This window comes from Arabidopsis lyrata (assembly GCF_000004255.2).
Source record: "Arabidopsis lyrata subsp. lyrata unplaced genomic scaffold ARALYscaffold_9, whole genome shotgun sequence".
Classification (NCBI taxonomy): domain Eukaryota; kingdom Viridiplantae; phylum Streptophyta; class Magnoliopsida; order Brassicales; family Brassicaceae; genus Arabidopsis; species Arabidopsis lyrata.
In genome coordinates, this window is record NW_003302547.1 from 1,178,144 (window position 1) to 1,198,975 (window position 20,832).

A 20,832-nucleotide genomic window follows, 5' to 3' on the forward strand; every position below is an offset into this window, starting at 1 on the left:
TTTGAAAACACCGGATCCTAAAACCATCATGACTCTTGTTAAAGGAAGACTTGGTTTGGATTGTTCCTACTCCACCGCCTTGAAAGGAAAAAAACAACATGTTAGTGATATGCGTGGGAACTCTGAAGCTTGCTACACGATGTTGTATGCTTATCTCCACTTGTTGAGAGAGGTGAATCATGGGACAGTAACGGAAGTGGAATTGGATGTAGAAGAGAGGTTCAAGTACCTATTTATCGCTTTAGGCGCAAGCATTGAAAGGTTTAAGGCAATGAGGAAAGTGTTAGTGATTGATGCAACTTTTCTGAAAACTATATATGGTGGGATGTTAGTTATTGCAACAGCTCAAGATCCTAATCGTTACCATTACCCCATTGCGTTTGGTGTAATTGATAGTGAGAATCATGCTAGTTGGAATTGGTTTTTTAGAATGCTGAGAAAGGTAGTACCGGATGAAGATGGTTTGGTTTTCATAAGCGACAGACATCAAAGCATCATCAAGGGAGTGATGGATGTGTTTCCAAATGCATCACATGGTCATTGTATATGGCATTTATCCCAAAACCTTAGGCCAAAGTTGACTAGGGACAAGGACGTAGGTGTTGAGAAATTCAAGGAATGCGCTCATGTATATACTAAGACCGAGTTCAACATTCATTATGGTGATTTTAGGAGAAGGTATCCTAAAGCTGCTGAATATCTGGATAATTCTATTGGGGTTGAAAAATGGGCTAGGAGTCATGCTGAGGGAGACAAGTACAACATAGATACTAGCAACTCCGCGGAGTCAATGAACACTGTGTTTAGGGAAGTAAGGAAGTACCATCTATTACCGATGATTGATGCGATATTGGAGAAGTTTTCTGAATGGTTCAACAAACATCGAAAAGATTCTACCAATGCATCGAACACAACGCAAGTGGTGCCTGTTGTGGAGAATATATTACATATCCGATGTCCTATAGCTGCGAAGTTGACGGTCACTGAGCTTAACAGCTACCAACGCGAATATAGCGTAATTGGAGTTGATGGTTTAACATATTTGGTGGACTTGGATATGAAATCTTGTACTTGTAGGTGTTTTGATATAGACAAGTACCCTTGTATCCATGGTATATCCGCAGCCAAGCATTGTCGGAATGATTCGAGAACAACGGAAGTAAGCATATATGGTCTTTGTTCGAAATATTACTTGATCGAGACGTGGGCATTGGCATATTACAAAACGATTTACGTTGTACCGCATGAGTCTCAATGGACTTTTCCAGCTGACTACGAGGAGAAGATAGCAAAACCGGCGGATTACAAACCAAAGAAAGGAAGAAATCAAGAAACCCGGTTTCCATCCACCGGGGAAAAGCGACGAAAGAGGACCCAAAAAAAGGCTCAGCCTGGCATTAACTTGGAGAGTTAGTTGCAGCCCCCTCCCAATAATGAGAATGGTTAACTTTAGTTTCTGTGCTTTACTTGTATTTCTCGCATGTGCATTAACAATTCAGCTGGTTCAACTGAGTTCAGCTAAGAACATGTCTGTTTGTTTTAAGTTGTATTTGTATTCAGTTCTACACTGAGTTCATCTATTGCAAGTAAGTTTCAATATGTTACATAAGTTTTGCATTCACTATTCAACTGGTTCAACTTGTACAGCTACGTTAGTATTATAAAATAACATTTTAAAAAAAAAAATTAATAAAAGAATAATTCTATAATAGAATCATAATAGAAATAACTTTTAAAGAAAATTTAAACATTCGAATACAACTTTTTAAAAAATCTATGGAAAATGATGTTCTCACACAAACAACCCCTTCTAGTATAAGGGATACTTACTATAAGATAACCTAAATCGTAGTGAAAGACGTGAAAACAATTATTTGGTAAGTATAATATTATTTAAACCTTGGATATGCCAAATAATTCAGAGAAATCATTTGTCCAACTGATAATTAATTATTTAAATATTAGTCCAACTGCAAACAAGAAAAAGTGTTAAAAGTCCAACTATGTTGTTCCTAGTACAACTGAACAATTATGAGTATATTCAGCCATCATGGGTCCCACTATTAAATAAGTACAGCCGCCAAACTCAATTTTTTATTAAAAGAATTTTTGTTTTTAAATATTTTTTAAAAAGAAAAGGAAGATAGATCTAGGGTTTTCGAAGTCTTCTCTTACCTTAAATATCTTCTCTCTCTTACCTTAACTCTCGAGCCTCTCTCTCTCTCTTTCATTTTCGAAACCCAGAGATTTTTTTCTAAAATTTCCGGCGGCGAGAGCGTAGATTCCGGCGGCGAGAGCAGAGATTTCGGCGAACAACTGCTTTCTAACAAGGTTGGTGGTTAATTGATTTCTAATTCCTAGATCTAGGGTTTGGGTTTGTCGATTCGGATTTGGATCTAGGGTTTTCTTATTTGATTTGTAATTCCATAAGATCTAGGGTTATCCGTTTTTGATTTGTAATTCATAGATCTAGGGTTTGGGTTTGTCGATTCGGATTTGGATCTAGGGTTTTATCTAGGGTTTTAAAATTTCCGATTCTTCTTGATTTTCTGCAGTGAGAATGCCAATCAGTTATACTCAAAGCTCCGACTCGGAGCCGAGTGAGGATATGAGTTGGGCAAGAGCTGACGGTAATAAGAGTATTCCGAGATATTGTTTCTGTGGAACCTACGTTAAGCTTGTTATGTGTACCACTAGCAATAATCAAGGAAGAAAAGAATACAAATGTCCAAATTTTGAGGTATGATGAATTTTTGGTAATTATTGTTGATGATGAATTCATTTTTCTTATGATTGATGAAAGATGCTTATGCTTAGGATGGTGGAGAACACCTTCAAAAGTGGTGGGATGATGCGGTTAATGAGAAGTTTACTGTGTCCATAACAAATTTGAAACCCAGAAAAAATCAATCCACCACGCTTACCAAAATCCTATGTTGGAGTCCCTTCGCGAGTCTGTTCGAATAATGCGTGCTCAAGTCGATGATCTTCAGAAGCGTTTGGAGGAGAAAGAAACTGAGATTGGCAAGCTGAGGGAGTTGCTAGCTAAGTGGTAGTTGGTTGTAGGACTTAAGAAACCGAGTTTGTTGTATTTCCTTATGTAAAACATAATTGCTAAATGTTTAACTATTTTAACAATGCTAGCTACTTGGTATAACAATGTTTATTTGACAATGTTTAAAAAGTATTTGACCAAGTTTTATTTCTAAATTTGCCTTTGCTTTGACATAGTTGTACCATGAAGTTGTACCGTCTTAACCAGTTGTACCGAATAAACACAGTTGTACCGTCTTGACCAGTTGTACCGACTTGACCAGTTGTACCACCAGTTGTACCACCAGTTATACTGACTTGACCAGTTAGACCAACAAATAGTAAATCCAAAAACATAAATTATGTCCAAAAGATTGTTCCTAGTAGTTCAAACACAAAATTATGTCCAAAAGATTGTTCCTAGTAGTAACAAGAAATAGTAAATCCGAGAACACAAATTATGTCCAAAAGATTGTTCCTACATAACAACCATAGTTCCTAATAGTTCAAAACACAAATAATTGTGTCCAAAAGATTTCAAAGTTTTTTCCTACACCACCAGCACACATCAACCACAGTTCTTACTTCTTTCTCCTTCTCTTTGGCTGCACTTCCACAAATGATGTCTTAATATGTTGGGAAGCTGCCCTTGTTCGCTTCTGTCCGGTTGCTATTACAGGTCCACCCTCTTGCGGCTTCCTGCCCTTCTTCTTGCCCTTCTTCTTCTCTTTTCCTTTCATCTCTTCCTCATTCTTTTTCTCCTCCTCATCACCTTCATACAATGTACAAAGAAAACAGTTTATTAGTCCACTTTAAAAGTTCAATAAATAACCAAGAAACTTCTACACTTACCTTGTTCCGGAACAGTTGGAGAAATGGGATTATACAAAACCAAATCCATGGTTTGACTCGGCTGCCCACACTCAAAATTAGTCCTTGTCCCATATTGTGTTTCCAGAGGCGACCCATATGCCGGATACTGAGGACTATGATATCCCTGAGCTGCCACAGACACTTCAAGAGTCTTCACTCTATTGTCCATGTCCTTAAACTTCTCTTGAATGTCTTGAAAGCCATTGTTCACCACCTATGTTAGTAAGGTAATAGATGCAACAACAGCCGCCAAATCAGCACTCTCTTTCTCAGGGAAGTCACATTGAGGGACTTCTTGCTCAGGGACTTCTTGAGAAGGGTCTTCATTCTCAAGAAACTTATTTCCAATCTCTCGGGACGCTTGGTCCAGCTGGTACATTCCTTCCCACCATATCTCTTTCTTCTTTTCTACTAGACGCTCTCTCCAACTGTCAACAATGATATCAATATGCCCTAGACCATCATCAACATTATCTTCAATGATTCCAGCCAACAGAGATTTCTCATATTGGTCTGGTACCAAGATGCTGTCAATATCCTGTGAATACACATACATTTAACTTACACTCTTTCTCAAATACATGACACAAACCAAATAATCTAATGAAGACAGAAATTCTAACCTTACTAGTCCCAAGCTCTTGATATAATTCTTCCAAAGGGATACCTTTCATGGCAGATTCTTTAAACTTGTGCTTGCACATCCTTGGATAGTCATTTGCTGCACGTACAAGTACTCTATATTTCAGTCCAAGATGTGGAATACACTCATAAGGCAGAATCTACAAAAAAACACACACAGTTAATATCATAAAACCATATATACAACTTCAAATACTCAGACATCAAAAACAAAGGCTTACGTCCAGAGGTACAATGAATCCACTAAAGCTAGGTTGAGCTTTAGGTTTGACAGACCCATTCAAATTCTTCATCATATTACGAATCCCTTTCATACATTCGAAGAATGAATAGCGGCCCCATGGATATGTCTCACATGCATCCAAATCATCAACAATCCTTAAGAGAAAGGATTCTATGTTTCCATCACTTTTTGAGCTTGCTTTTACTACCTTGCATAGGAAATACAAGACTAGTAACTTCTTCTTATCATCTCCTTTCCAACTCTACTTCTCCTTCAACTTAGCTAAAACATCAGATGCCTTTATCTTCTCAGTCCTTCTGAAAATTCTCTTCACAAACTTCTCATTCCCTATTTTCTCATGTTTCTCCGGGTATCCCTTGCAATTAAACCCAGTTAGCAACGCATGCTCTTTGATGGAGTACCTAATAGGTACTCCATTAACCACAAACCAGCACTCCCTCACCATATCTGTCTCAACTGTGCGCAGCATAAGCATCCACATGCCTTGAGTCATGTGGTTTGGCACCCTAGGCATGTGGAATATATGCTTGAACTGAGGGTGGCTTCTGAACCATCCGGCTTCCTCTTTAAACTCTTTCTCTATCCACTTCACTGTCTCAGTGACATTACACCTACTTCCTATTTTACACCCTTGGGTGTATTCTGAACTATCTAAAAACATCTTCTCTGGCGGCAGTGGCTGAGAATCATCTTCATCATCATCATCATCATTACCAGCACCATCCTTACTAGCTTCATCATTACCAGCACCTATACCATCTTTACCAATACCAACATTACCATCCTCATCCTCTTCACCAGCATTACCAGTAGCATCATCCTCTTCCTCGGCCTCCAATGTATCCTGCATATTCAAAACACAATCCCTGAGTTTAAGTAGTTGAACTAGTTATATTAAAACACACAATTCAAACATATATATAATCGGGAGAAGTTTAACTAGTTGTATCAAGACACATAAATTCAAACCTATATATTCTCCGATTCAATTATACCAAGAAATAAATTCAAAACTATATATACTCATATTCAAAGACAACCTAATTCAGTAGTTGAACTAGTTGTACCATGAATACCAAAAATCCATTCTCAGACTAATGTATACCTGAGCAGTAACGGTCTCTTCCTCTTCCTCTGATGCATCCACGAGTTCCTCCTCTGCAGCCTCTACTGCTTCGGTACTCGGTTCTATCGGACTTTCTTTTCCAAGTTGAATATCGGAATCATCAACTGCTGCTTGTCCTTCAGCATCATTCCTTTCCAACTCGACGATTTTGTTTCCAGGTTCACTCTCGGAAGCATCAACTGCTGCTTATTCTGTCGGATCAGTTTGCATCCCAACGGTTTTACTTCCAGGTTCAGCATCTTCTGGTTCTCTCGGATCTCTGGTTGCTTATGTACGGTCGACCACGGTACTTGAATCCGCTAGTTCTCTCGGATTCGCCGCCGTAGATTCATATTCACCTATGGCGTCTTTAACACGATCCATGCCAAAATTCCCCAGAAATTTCAACGGCGGTGCAAAATTCGACTGCGACAGAGATAAGCGAGAAGAAATCGAAGAAATTGGAGAAGAAATCGGAGAAGAAGATGTGAAATCGGAGAAGTTAGGATTTTTTCTCTTTTTTCGGAGAAGAAGAGAATCGGGAATGAGAGAAAACGAAACCGTTTCGTGTTTTTTTTGTTTTTATCTCTCTGTTGGGCTTGGTCCAATGGGCTTTCGATCGAAATAATCAGTTATTATGTTGGGCTTGGGTCAAATAAATCGAAACGGGTCTGACGTTAGATATTGGCTTTGGTTTTTTGGTCTTTTCATAATTGTGGATTTAAATCTAATTCATATAATAATACTAAAATAGAAGGGTGGCATTCCAGCCTATTTTTCCCTAGAAAGTGGCTTTCCAGCCATTGTTTCGAAATAAAAGTAGTTGAACTATTAGTTTCCATATTCTTAATGGCGAGTCTCTAATTTTTCTCTTAATTTACTCTTCTATGAATGATGTTATTTTTTTTTTACGACTATGCTTTTATATATATATATATATTACTATTCTTTTGATGAATAATAATTATCTCCGTATATGAGTCTGGTTGTATCTTTTGCACAATTTATCACATTTGGTCTTTGTATATGACTCTGGTTGTATCTTTGGCACAATTTATCACATTTGGTCTTAGTCTTGCTCTTCTTCTTCTGGTTGATGTGGCATGCTCGCATTGATCTCCTTATCCTCATGGTCTATCCTAATCTTTGGTTCTGCATATCCAGAGAGTCCACCAAAAGGTTATCAAACAAAATATACTACATTTTATTGTTAGTAAAACCTTACTTTTGTTTGTAATTGTTCGGCGTGTGCAATCCAAGAACTCTTCCCAGCTTCGCTGTTTAAGATCTCGTTTATCTTCTTCCGAGATCTCAAAGTTTGGTTCCCTCCCACACATGAAAGCAGCCCTAATAGAGGTGATAATTATCAATGGCAATGATTTACTTGAAGTTTCTGGAATCAAATGATTGCAAAAGACAACAAAAGAGTTTTACCTATCATATAAACGAGCAGCCTCTTCTTGTGAAGAGAAAGTGCCTAAGTGGATTTGTTTCTTCTTGACTTTAATGGCGGCTTGCCATTTCATGTTTTTGAAGTAGACTCCTCTCATCAAACATGGTTCTTGGTTATGTACTCGCTTTCTTCTATGCTGCTTTCTTCGTTTCGGCGGCTGGTCTATAAATGGGAGATAAATAATATGAAATAATTGGTCAATTCTCACTCAACCCAATCAATTAGTAAGCAAACAAGATATTAGTCCTCAGTCGCATATGTTCTACTCACATTTTGGTGAGATGGAATCGGAATTAACCGGTGAGATATCTGAGTAATCAGACCTGAAATGCATATGTTTCGACCGAGTTATTCGGCTCCTTTCTTCAATAGCCATTTTCTGCCAAACAAAAAGAAGTAAGGCTTAATTGTTAGAATGGAGTATATATTCTGATGTCCTCTCTGTTGGTCACTGGAATATGACTAAAGCAGTCTAAACTGCTAAAGTAACACAAAAGGGATATATATCACCACTACATATTGCGTCCATTCATGTCTTACCGATCATATTAAATGACATACGAGAACATAAATATCCAGTACTACGATCGATATATTAGACCACTTGAATCGCATTAATGTAACATTGCATAGATTTTCAAACTTATAATGTTTTTACCGGAAAAAAAGTATATAAGAGCCTTTAGGACGCTGTGAGTAATTTATATGTAATCCCCTTGCATTAGCCCTTACACATTTGTTAAAGTAACCTCGATATACAATTAGCAAAACCATAAACTCAAAATATTTATTCCGTACCTCTATAGCCGTTTTAAACGTTTCTGCTGGCCCGGGATTATAAGCTGATTTGGCATTAGGATTTGGAATCCCAGTGATCATCTCCTCAGCAGTTAAAAATGGAAGTGGCGTCACATAACCATTTGGTCCTAGAGAAATAAAACTAGTTGATCATTATGCCTAATCTTAGACTATATATCATTTAGTCAAGAACATTGTTTACCACAACAAAGACCCAATAGCCTACGTCTTCGTAAGCTCACCATATCGTGAATGTTTTACTTTTCTCCTATAGCCACAAACAAAGCACATATCAAAGAAACATAGAAGCACCATACGTCTAAATTAAGTAAGATTACACAAAATATGTCAACTTAAAGCCTCATTAACCATATTTTTGGTGTTTTGAGACCATAAAGTGTAAAAGTTAACATGTAGATCCGACAAGAACAACTACTTTAGTTTCTTCAAAAGTCTAATTAAACAGCTCATCAAACCCATCAAAGTACGTGAAGATATGAATCTGTTCTCGATGAAAAGGGAAATTGGTGACTAATCAATAAAAAAAAAGGAAGACTTTTTATCCAAATCAAGTCAACCCCTCAATAAGAACAAAACCTACCACGGCCACCTTTTTATGGATTCTCACAAACGTAAGCTAAATCTAGAAACCAGAGTCAACAGAAGATGGGTTAATGGGCTCTTAAGGCTTGGGATTTGATCCACTCAATAGGAAACGATCTGACCAATCAAGAAGAGAACAAAAAAAACACACACAAGAAGCCAAATATGAGAATAGATTAGTCTTCTCCACAGAAACAGAAACAACAACGATAAAACTAAACACACCCATTGTACACAAACTCATTAGAAACAAACCCATTGTATCAAAATCAGAGCTTTAGGTGATAAAAAAACAGAGACCGGTTCAAGAGTTAGACCGGAAAATCTGAGAAATTAAGGAAATAAATGAGATACCTCTAAGAAGGTGGTAAGTGAAAACAAGGTCTCATGTAGTTCTGGATTTTGTTATTGAACAGAAGAGAGAGATAAAGAGAAAGATAGAGAGACGAATTTAATTGTGTTGGAGTTGTGGTGGTGTTAGAGGCTCATGCATCTACCACCTTTGGCCCTCTATTTATTTGGTTGGTAAACGCCGAGAAGGAAAATTAAATATTTTGACAAAACTAGTAAAAAATAGGGTAAATTGCATGGCAGGGCATAAGACCATCTTTTAATTTCATGGTTTGGCAAAGTGAGAATTGGTTTTCATGTTTTGACAATTTAGCCAAAATCTGACCATTTTACCCCTGTCAGCGTACCGACGTACTGTTCCGTGTACGGTTCAATTAAGCGGTTCAGTTAGGTACACTGTTCCGGTTTGGTTAAGATAATTTCGTTTTTTCATGGGTTTTGTGCGGCTGTACAGTGAAAAGGAGAAATAATAATATTAAAAAAGAAGGAGACATCAGTATTTAATGGCTAAAAAGTTTAGACAAGACTCTTGTCACATTTAATGCAAAACTCATCATTACACTTGTTGTAATATTAGTTTATACGTGTTCATTGAATAATTGTAAGAGATAAGCATAAACCATCAAACAAAAAAATTAGTCTGAACGAATGTGATGCTGGAGAAGTTTTGATCCTGTTGATTTACAAAGTGTGGAGCCAAGACAAGCATTGATCGTGTAAGTAATGCATTTGGTTAAGAAGTTTTTTGTTATAACACAGTAGGATCTTGATTGTGTTCGAAATTAACATTATTTTTTATATAAAAACCCAGAAATTTTTATTTCAGAGGAAATATATATATGTTTATAAGTGTGTAGTTGGAAATTCTTTTTGTTTTTTGTAGATATAATCATGTATTCAGTTGCATTTAATGGGGTTCTGCTGAATTTATGATGTAGGTGGGTAATGGATATTCCCGTATTTACTACGGTGGGTGAGTGGAGATGCAAAGAAGAAGAATGGAAATTTGAACCAGAGGAAGGCATGTTTGGTCGTTGTGTACGTGTTAAGGAAAACATGACGTACACGGAATTTGTACGTACATTATACGAGGTTTTCAGTTTGAAGTCCACAGAATGCAATCCCATAATTAGTTACTGGATGCCGGGAAAGATGTCAATCATGATAGAAAGTAAACGCCCTCCTGTCTACATTATCAATCAAATGAGCCTGAATACGTTCTTTTTGATTCGTGGTGGGGATCCTAGTGTCAATTTGTTTATCTCTTTCATTACAACCGTCAAGGCACTCGGGAATAATGTCCCTAGGACTGATGGTGACGATGCTGAAAGTGACCGTGTGTGTGGGAGTGCAAAGACACCAAATCCTATCGTAGCGGCTTCAAATGTGGATGCAAATAATGAGGCCGTAGATGAACAAGACGACGTACAAGACGATAAAACAGATGAGGATGAAGAGGAGGAGGACACCGAAGATGGTGATGGGTATGATGATTATCAGGGTGACCATGGATCTATGGGGGGAAGTACCCTCGATCCTACTATAGACGGTAGTGAAGGTAGTGGCGAAGATTACGATTACAACAAGTGGAACGATGTAATTGTAGAAGAATATGGAATAGGGAATGTTGAGGAGGACGTCATTCTCACTCAACAAACTGTTCAACATCCAGGGGAATTCAGTCGTCTATTGGCAGAGTGTACGTACACAAGACAACGTGTACCTGGCGGGGATAACATTTCTCATTCGGGTGAACGTACACCAACCGTGACTCCAAGACGTACGTGTCAACATGGTTTGTACCAATGTACGTACACTACAGAATTTGTACAAGATACAGGCTGCAAAGGTAACACGAATGCCAATATTAATGGTATAGACAAAGTCACTGGGGATGATGTTATCGACCATGGTATTGGCGCTTCCTCAAGTGGGACACTGAATGATAATCGGCTAGTTACCGTACCTGGCGGAGAGAACATTTCTCATTCGGGTGACTGTACACCAACCGTGACTCCAAGACATACGTGTCAACATGGTTTGTACCAATGTACGTACACTACAGAATGTGTACAAGATACAGGCTGCGAAGGTAACACGGATACCAATATTAATATTATAGACGAAGTGACTGGGGATGATGTTATTGACCTTCCGCAAGTGGGACACTGAATGATAATCGGCTAGTTACCGCAGCTGAGGCTTACGAAATGTATAATGGCTTTTCTTCATTACATGGTGGCGAGTTGGAGATTCTCGATAATGATGCTGCTCCAGTATTCATTGATTTAGCCAAACTTACTTTCGGAGTTTTGGTCAGCGCAATATTGTTGTCGCACTCGTCTTCTGGCGTTTAACCGATAGAGCTAATTCGAAGATTGTGACTCATGGTCCTGTCTCAAAGGTGTTTGCTGATCCGGATACACTGGAAGTGGAAGAGATCAAGATGGTCGTTTTTTAGTTAGACGGATTTTTTATCCCCTGTCTTATTATTATTGGAAAAATGGGTAGAAAAAGCCTCACCTTTCTTAAAAACATAGAAAAAACCGTCTCAATTTTTGTTGTGGGTTTTTAAACTCCCACATTTTCATAAATGGTAAAATAAACCCTAGTATTAATAAACTTAATTTAAATTCAAAAAAATAGTTATACTAAAAAATAAATAAATAGAAACAATTTGATTTAGGGTAATTTTTCTAAAATTCTAGTTTACAATATTTTTCTAAATTGAAAATATGTAAGTCATGATGTAAAAAAGTTAACTAGTGAAGTTTTGTTCAGTGTGTTACAAAAATTCATCAAAGTGAAACCAAACAGATTTTATTACGAATTATATGTAAATTCTTATATCCAAAACCGAATATGACTTTTTATTAATAAAGGTTTATTATGTTCGATCACACAAATTTACTAACGTAAAACCAAACCAAATTTTATAATACTACGAAAAGTACATGAATTTCCACATCAAAATATTTTCATTGGACAAACTAATTAAGATTTACTAATAATTAATATTTCTATATATATATTACGATATATATATTAAAATATAATATAAATTATATTTAATTAATCATTATTTAACTATATTTTCTATCCAAAACTTGAACACTCGAATAAAAAAAAAATCAAATGTGATATCGTATAAATTTTTGTAGTTTATATAACTTAACTTGTAATTGTAACAAAAATAATTTGCCTAATCTCAATTAAATGGTGAATAAATGTTCATAGCGCAAAAAGCCTAATTTTAGAAAAAAATCATAAAATCAAAAATTGAAATAAAAAATCATAAATTAAATTATTTTTGTTTCTTACTGTTTTAATATAAAGATTTAAAAAAAAATAAATTAAGTTTATTAATATTAGGGTTTATTTAACCATTTATAAAAAGGTGAGGGTTTAAAAACTCACAAAAAAAGTTGAGGGTTTTTTCTATGTTTAAAAAAAAAAAGTGAGGGTTTCTTTACCCATTTTTCCATTATTATTTAATACTACATTTACATTAAATATTGTTTATTAAACTACATAAAGTTGTTGTCGTTTTCAAATTACTTCACTATGATTAATAAACTATTGGAAACATGTACGTACATTTGTACGTATTCTTCTACTATCTTGCCTCTGTACGTGTTACTAGTATTTGCTAGGTGTACGTACAGTTATACGCCATTATTAAAATATATTGGCTGTGTACGATTTACTAGTTTGATAGATCATGTACGTAATATTTGTCATATGTTATGTACGTGAATGCTTTCACCAATCTTTCAACCAGAAGACTCTTTACTTCGGTGTCACCAATCTTGCTTCATCAACATAGTCAAATAGAATAAAGCAATCAAGAAAAGCACATATTTAAAAGTCTTGATTCAAGGATATATTTGTCTTTGCGTTGGAACCAGAAACGCCACAAGATGAGGCAAACACAGGCCAAGGAGAAGCTGTTAATGACAAAGATCTTGAGAAGATAAATGAAGTGTTGTCACTAGAAATCAGACATGTTATATTACAGGACTATAAGTTTTCATTGTATTGGTATATACAGCTGCCAGAGTTTTGTCTGAAAGCTGCAGGTTTCATAGAAAAGAGAACACACATTTGATTTGATGGTGTTACGAATACGTATCTATGGCTCGACTCTTGACTAACTCTGAATACAAGTGGTTGAACCAAACCATAACTACTTCTGCAATTTCGTGTTACATTCCATAAACCATTAGAGAGTAACCAAAGAGATTAACTTACGTGATACAAACAAACAAACAAACAAACACAACTCCTCAAGAAGCTCAGAAGAAATTATTGAACTGATTGGTTAAAGAGCTCTTGAGGTTTGAATACAAACCATAAAGAGAATACTGCTTAAGATTCTCGACTTCATACCACGAGTTGAGAACCGCCAAGTGCTTATCAGTGCCAAAAAATGCCAACTGAATCCCGAGACTGCAATCCACTGAACCTCCCCGACCTTTACAGGTCGGTGTTCTTATCGCACAATCTTGCTTGTTAAGACACAAAATTTTGATTCCCCTTACACGACGCACACCCGTCTCTCTTCCAATACAGATTTTGAAGCCTACCTTTCTGAAACTCCATCACCTTAAAAAACATAACAACACCATAAATAAGATCTCATGATGAATCTATACATAACATGTATAAGATATGATATACAAAAAAAGGCTTTACTAAAGTAAAACTGGTTACGATGAACGTGTTATTAGCAATAAAAGCCGGAATCAACCTCGCTGCATATTTCCGACCCGCGAATGCCACCATATATCCACCATAGTTGTCCTGAAGACATTATACATCCAAAAATTAAGGGTCCATGAATGGTCAAATCATACACTTACCAAATCTGAATTCACTACCAATACTTATTATACCATTTTGCATAATAATTTCACATAAAACCAAATCTGGTACTTTTACTATAATTAGTAAAGAATATGAACCAATATATAATTAGTGGTAATCAAGTGAGGTCAACACTAAATCTTCAAAGAAACCAAAGTCAACCAAATCTATACTCTGACCAGAGATTAATAAAATGTGATTTAACTAAACTTATTCGATTTATTAAATAAACAAAATTTGACGAATTTAATTACCAGGAAGAAGGCGGAGGTGTTGATGGAGAGGAGAGAGATCTCGTCGATTTTAGGACGGAAGAGAGAGAGAGAGAGAACTGTGAATTCATGGCGGCAAGGGAAAGTCGATGGTCATAGGGAGAGAGAAGAACCGTTTGGTTTAAGAAGAAAGAAGGACGAGAAGAGAATGCGATTCCGAATGTGAATCCGTCGGATCTTTGGATTCTGGTGTCAAAGCATGGGGAATAGATATTGTTGGTGTTACTTCCTCCGCCGTCTCCGCCTATGGCTACGGTTTTGTGGAAACTGGTGATGGTTAGTGTCACGGCGGAGAAGACGAGGAGTGTTAGCTAGAGTCTTCGAAGGGAACATTTTTTTTTGAAATTGTTATGGAAATGGTTTGGGGCAAAACCAATCAAAAGTAACTAAACCGCAAAGAAACTGTGTCGTTTGGTTTAACTCGTTAGGGATATTTTCGTCCTAAAATGCTTTAAGTGTCAATTCATGAGAAATAAATTTCACTTTGCCAAATGGTGAGACTAAATCTTTTTTTTAACACAAACGTGAAAATTTCTTTAAAAAATATGAGTTCGAATATATTTATTGATAAGAACAGATAAATGCTAGAAAAAAAACAAAATAGTAAAATAATAATTGACGATAATGGTGGAATAGAAAGCCCATGATTATATATAACAGTAGATTATACTTCTCCAATATGCGGGTTTTTATTATTATTTTATGGTATATTTAATTTAACAAAAGATAAACTAAACATTATCATACTTAAATGTTATTTATAATTTTTTTAGAAAATAGAAAAATTAGTTTTAGTTAAAAATATTATTTACATACATCTTATGCAGGTATTAGAAATAAATATTAAATATTATTGATAGTGTTGAATTCCAAATGGTAATTTCCACATATTTTTATATTTTATTTAGTAGCTTTTAAAAAAAAAACGAATAAACTTTAAGTATCTATTCTATCATAATAAAGCGAATTTGAATTCTAGCACTCCATCTTAATATGTAACAAGTAAAGTTTTTATATCTAATAATATATACATCATATCAAAACTATATCTTAATTAATATTAAAATAATTAAAATTAACAAAATGCATTTAAAAAAACACTAAATAATTAGTCTGAATATGTTTTTGGAAAAACAACATTATTTTAAATATATTTTTCTATGTAATGTTATCTCTTAAGTAATAATTTTTTAAAATGTGTTAACAAATTATAAAATAAAACATAAGAAAACAATATACTAACAATTGAAGCTCAATATTTTTCTTAAAGTTTTGAGTTTTTACTTACAATTAAAACTACAATACATCCATAAATACACTTTTTCTCCTATTAATATATATATATATATATATACATATATATTAACGTCAACACTCATTGTTTGTTGGTTAATATCCATGGTAAATATATTAAAAGCTTTCATATGTGTCAAAATTTAATTGACCAATAACACACGTAAACTAGGTTATATTTTGTTTTTTAATTTTTTTTGTTAGTTTTTCTTTTTGGTTAAAAAAGAGATATACTTATAAATGATTAGTATATGTAAATATATATATTTTTAAATTATTTTCCTTATTTTGTAAAGAAAAATAAAATCAAAACATTTTTGACACGTGACAAACATCAAATAGATAGACTTGTGAAATATTACATTTTAAAGAAAGTTTTTTAGAAATCCGCTTTTCTAGATACCCCTTTTCAGAAATGCTTTTTTTAGGGAAATTGTTAAAAATACCCCTTTTGGTGTGCCCTTTTTCAAAAATGCCCCTTTTAGATGTCCATTTTCAAAAATGCCCCTTTTTAAATCTGAAATTTTTATAAAGTTTTATTAGGTTTATAAGGTACTTATGGATTGTAACTACTACTTGAAGACTCGATCCAAGTATTTATAAGGTTTTATAAGGTGTTTTTAAAGGTTTTACAAGTTATTTTAAAGGATTTTTAAGGTTTTTCAAAGGTTTTACAAGATATTTTAAAGGTTTTTAAAGGTATTTAAAATGCATTTATAAGGTATTTATAAAGTATTTATAAGATTTTAGATACATAGAAATGTAGTTTGTGTATGTTTTAATAATATTACATACATATTTGGGTAAATCTTATATTTTTAAGAGCATTTTTTATAAGGTTTTAAAAAAGGGGTATTTTTGAAAAGTAGCATTGAAAAAGTGGCATTTTTGCAAAAGCCCCCTTTTTTTATGCCTATTTTCATTTATGACCACTTTTAATTTTAATAACCATTTTACTCTTATTTGAAAAATATTTAAGTCAACACAATGAAAAAGTTTATTTTCCCACCAAATATTTCCCAACCAAATATTTCGGCCAAAAATTTTCCGACAAAAAATTTTCTAACATAAAATTTCTGACGAAAAATTGCCCGCAAAATTTATTTTTTGGCGAGAAAAGTGATTCTGTAATTTTTGGCGGATAGCATGATCCCTGCAGAATGGGCTGGGCCAAAGCCTTACACACAAAGAAGCCTAGATACAAAAAAAAAAAGAGAAAATAGACAATAAAAGTAGCTCGATCCCTGTTGATCACCAGTCGCAGAATGACCTAACCCTAACTCCGGCGGTTTCAAGATCCCCGTCTTCGTGATACCCTCGACGGTTCGAAGATCAACGGCGAAAGAAACATTTTTCCGCCATCAGTCTCTCTGGTGGACCATCGAAGCTACTAGATCACTCTGACGAACCAGATCCCGGCTTAGCAACCTGACACACTTGGGACTATCCCTTTCCTCCCCGAGTAGAAACCCACTAATCCGAGCGAGGTTGATACAAATGGCAGTGGATCCAATGGATGGTGGCTCAACCGAACCCTTTGAATACGAACTCCGCGACCGCAATCTAAGCTCCAATGGACTCACTAACTTTCACCGTAACCGCAATGTCTGAATCGATGGCTGAGCCAAGAGGATCTCTGAAGTAAACTCGCCAGTGTCCTCAACCATGAGCCACCACTTCCAATCTCCTCCTCCAGTGACTCATAATTTCAGCTACATCGGCAAGGATAGTCCACTTTGCCTCTCACGAGAAGGGTACTATTCAGGACTGAACTCTTGGTGAGAAGCTTCCACCTACGATTAAGATATGAGAACTAAAAGCAAATCTAGATCTAGAAAAGAGAGAGAGAGAGAGAGAGAGAGAGAGAGAGAGAGAGAGAGAGAGAGAGAGAGAGAGAGAGAGAGAGATTGGGTCTCATATCATTTTACCTTTTGTCAACATCAATATCCCCCATTTAACCTCTACTAAATATAATATTAGGTCTTGACTAAAATATATTTTATTAATATTTTAATTATTTATATTATATTAATATTTTATGTTTTCCTCAAATTTTATATAATAATAATATTTTAGTAATAGTCTTCACCAAAAAAAATAATATTTTAGTAATAGTTTAATTATTTATATTATGGTAATATTTTAGTTTTACTTTTCATTCTGATATTTTATATTATAATTAGTTAAACAAAAAATAACGTATTCTATAACACCTCGACCGCCCCTACCAGTGAGCATCCACGTCCTTTATCGGGTCCGTGAGCCCCCGACAGTCGGTCCGCTACGTCCGAGAGGTTTTAAAGACTTGTTTACCGATCCTACAAATCACCACCTGATCTTTCCCTGTGTTTTGTCCTCACTGATACAGTTCCGATAATTATTTTCCGGAAGGTCACCCATCCTGAAACTTTTCTAGCTTAAGCACCCTTAACCCTGGAGCTCTCTCAGGACAGTTGATCGAAAAGATAAGTGCACTTTGGTGACATAGGTGGCCAAATCAATTCTCTTAAATTTCTCCGCATGCATTACCATATTCCTGAAACCGGGGTATTATACTTTTGATTTAGAGGCATGAGTCTGGGGGAGTTGATAACATGGGATTTTCGCCCATATTTACTAACATGGGATTTTCGCCCATATTTGCTATTGTTTTCTTATGTTTTAGGAATCATTTGGTGTGATTTCAGAGCCAAGGAGGTAATGTTAAAATATTTTAAGAGTCAAGAAGGTTTTAAGAGTTTTGGAGCAAAAAGGACCAAAAGGCGAGCAAAACCTGTTTCAAGACAGTTTCTGTACATCAGAAGTATTGCATCCATTCGAGGTCTTCCCGATCACAAAATCCAGATATCTAGGTGGCTATGGAAATCTAGAAGAGTCAAGATTTGCCTAGTAGTTTAATCGAAGCAATCCATTTAGCCATTCGGAAGTTACGACCATAAGAGTGAGGACATGTCCAGACCGGCCAAAAGCTATGCAACTGTTACGGAGCTTCTAGGACACACTGGCTACCAAGCCCGTGCCCGGGCTACCATCTACTCTCACCACTGGTCACTCACATTTGTAATCGGTCAAGGAACTCAAGTTGCACTTAACCTAATCGATGGGAATTAACGCGTTTATCTCTAAATTGACTCCTTGGTCCCCAAGAGCTATAAATACTTGTTCTGAACCCTAAACCTAAGTGTGCATTCATTGAGAGCTGCTGTGCACCCACAAAGATGGGCAAGAAAATATTTGGTATTTTTATCCCCCACCTTTAACCAAAAATTTCTGCTCTTTTGTTTCCAATAAATTTTCTCCTCATGATAAGCTTCCTTTAATTTATTTTCGATTCTTCTTATTTCCTCTTGCGGAATCGAATCATCATTCTTCGCTTCTTCCAAAGCCAACTTAAGGGAAGAAATATTTGCATGCCCCGTCGGGATATTATTTTTCCTCCACCATGAAATTGAATTTCTACAATTTTTAATTTTATCCACAAAAACGGGAATTCTAGAATTTCTTGTTCGATTCAATCCTGAGTCTATGGCCTCGTTACGACCATCCTTCCCAACCCATCTCTTATCGAATCGAATCGAAATTGTTGTTTCCTTCTAGCCAAAGATTTTTCAACACAATAGAATAGATCTGTGATCAGATCCAATCATATCCAGATATTCCACTTTTGAAAAAGGAAATAAGTGATGCCAATCCTCATTCCCGAGTGTCCGATCAAGTCTGCATCTCAAAATCTGTTGGTTTCTATTACCTCTCCATGATAATTGTTCACCATAACACGGAAATTCTAACATACCGTTATGTCGAATCATAAGATTAAAAAGAACAAAAGACGCAGCTGATCTTAAATTACCACCTGTCTTTTCATGATTTCCAGTTAGCTCATTAAAATCACCAATCATTAGTAAAGGTTTTTTCCGGTTTAAACCCAACTGTGTTATTTTTTCCCAAACAATATCACGTTTTGTGGCTACAGGATCACCATAAATAAACGACAGAAAAACTATTTGTTTTCCGAATAAAGCTTTTACATCAATAATCCGATTGCTTTCAAAAAGAATCTCTAGTTTTATTTCATTATTATAAAATAAAGCTAAGCCTCCACTAGCACCGGTAGGGTCAACTGAATACAAATTATTATAACCAAACAGAGATTGAAATTTCTGTAAATAAGAAAAATATCTTTTTGTTTCTGATAAAAATAATAAGTCTAGCTTATGTTTACACCATAAATCCCTTAAATAATTCTTTTTAAGTCAGCTCATATTCCCTGACAGTTCCAGCTTAAGACTTTCACGTATTAGCTGGTGGTTTCAGGAGCGCCACCATCCCTTTCTTCGACGACCAATTTGCACCAACCGTTTTTGCACCATCCTTTGGTTTCATCTTGCCCACAGCTTTCTGTTTTTGTGCATCACCTGTAGATTTAAGAGTCATTACCTTAGACAATAGTCTTTTCCCTGGTGAAGCCACAATCATTGCATAATGTTTACTACCTTTTCCTCCTTTAATCCCATGTGAAATTGATATTCTATTTTTCTGAATATTATTTCTATCAAGACTAATGCGATTAAAAGTCCGACTAACCTTATCAAAAGGCAACTCATTAGAAATTTGAGAAATACCTTTTGGAACATTTGTTTCCTCTGTAGAGCTCTCCTTTCCCTCGTCCTCCAACATTTCTTCATCTGTAACCTGAGTGCCAATATCCTCACCAACATGACATTCTCCATCCTCTAGAAGATCGTCAGTGCTTCCTGAGAAAAACAAACCCTTAGCAGGATTCTACTCTTGCATCACTGCCACATCTTCCGTCACCATATCAGTCTGGTCATCTCCTAATTCCGGCTCCTTAGGAGGTTGGGCAGCCTTTTCGCTATCTTCCATCACCTTGGAAGCTGTTTTAGGCTGATATAAAGGTTTTGGCCATACTAGGCCTGCTCCTTTCCTTCCATATCCTATGCCCTTTGAAGAGTATTGAGAGTCTTTAAAGCCTTCCTTAGTTACTTGAAAAACATAGAAAGTTAGAAACAACTGTTTAGCTAAACTTCTGTTCAAATTCTGTTTACCGTCCTCCACAATATTTATATTAATCAAATGCAAATATAGGTAAACTCTACCGGTGCATAGCACCCGGTATAATCCTAGTAATCAATATCTTTCTAAAATAAATTACAAGTAGAAAATAAATTTCTCAAGCCTAGAAAATAACACAAAACTTTTTAAGATGTAGTAAAAATATTAGAATTGAACTCTACCAAGAATTAGTTTATACAATTATTAGTTTATGATATTAATGGGA

At 35.6% G+C, this 20,832-nt stretch overlaps 2 protein-coding genes and 1 pseudogene across 3 annotated transcripts; all 3 read right to left on the minus strand.

The window, feature by feature from the left end:
- Positions 1 to 3,396: 3,396 nt before the first annotated feature.
- Positions 3,397 to 6,104, minus strand: LOC110227322 (uncharacterized protein At3g43530-like). The gene is made up of 4 exons (XM_021021292.1): positions 5,898 to 6,104; positions 4,770 to 5,636; positions 3,886 to 4,688; positions 3,397 to 3,805 (listed from the first exon to the last, which is right to left on the minus strand). The coding sequence occupies exon 2, from the start codon at positions 5,451 to 5,453 to the stop codon at positions 5,034 to 5,036; it is 420 nt and encodes a 139-aa protein (XP_020876951.1). The 5' UTR covers positions 5,454 to 5,636; positions 5,898 to 6,104; the 3' UTR covers positions 3,397 to 3,805; positions 3,886 to 4,688; positions 4,770 to 5,033.
- A 724-nt stretch (positions 6,105 to 6,828) lies between these two features.
- LOC110227319 (ethylene-responsive transcription factor-like protein At4g13040) lies at positions 6,829 to 9,267 on the minus strand. 2 transcript variants are annotated; one of them, XM_021021285.1, is made up of 7 exons: positions 9,106 to 9,264; positions 8,351 to 8,416; positions 8,149 to 8,276; positions 7,621 to 7,729; positions 7,332 to 7,512; positions 7,123 to 7,244; positions 6,829 to 7,049 (listed from the first exon to the last, which is right to left on the minus strand). In XM_021021285.1, exons 2-7 carry the CDS (start codon positions 8,391 to 8,393, stop codon positions 6,967 to 6,969), a joined length of 666 nt encoding a protein of 221 aa, XP_020876944.1. In that variant the 5' UTR covers positions 8,394 to 8,416; positions 9,106 to 9,264; the 3' UTR covers positions 6,829 to 6,966. The 2 variants fall into 2 exon arrangements, with proteins under 2 accessions (XP_020876944.1, XP_020876939.1); XM_021021280.1 differs by having other exon boundaries at positions 6,829 to 7,244; positions 9,106 to 9,267.
- A 4,000-nt stretch (positions 9,268 to 13,267) lies between these two features.
- Positions 13,268 to 20,417, minus strand: LOC110227100 (annotated as a pseudogene).
- Between the last annotated feature and the right edge of the window lie 415 nt (positions 20,418 to 20,832).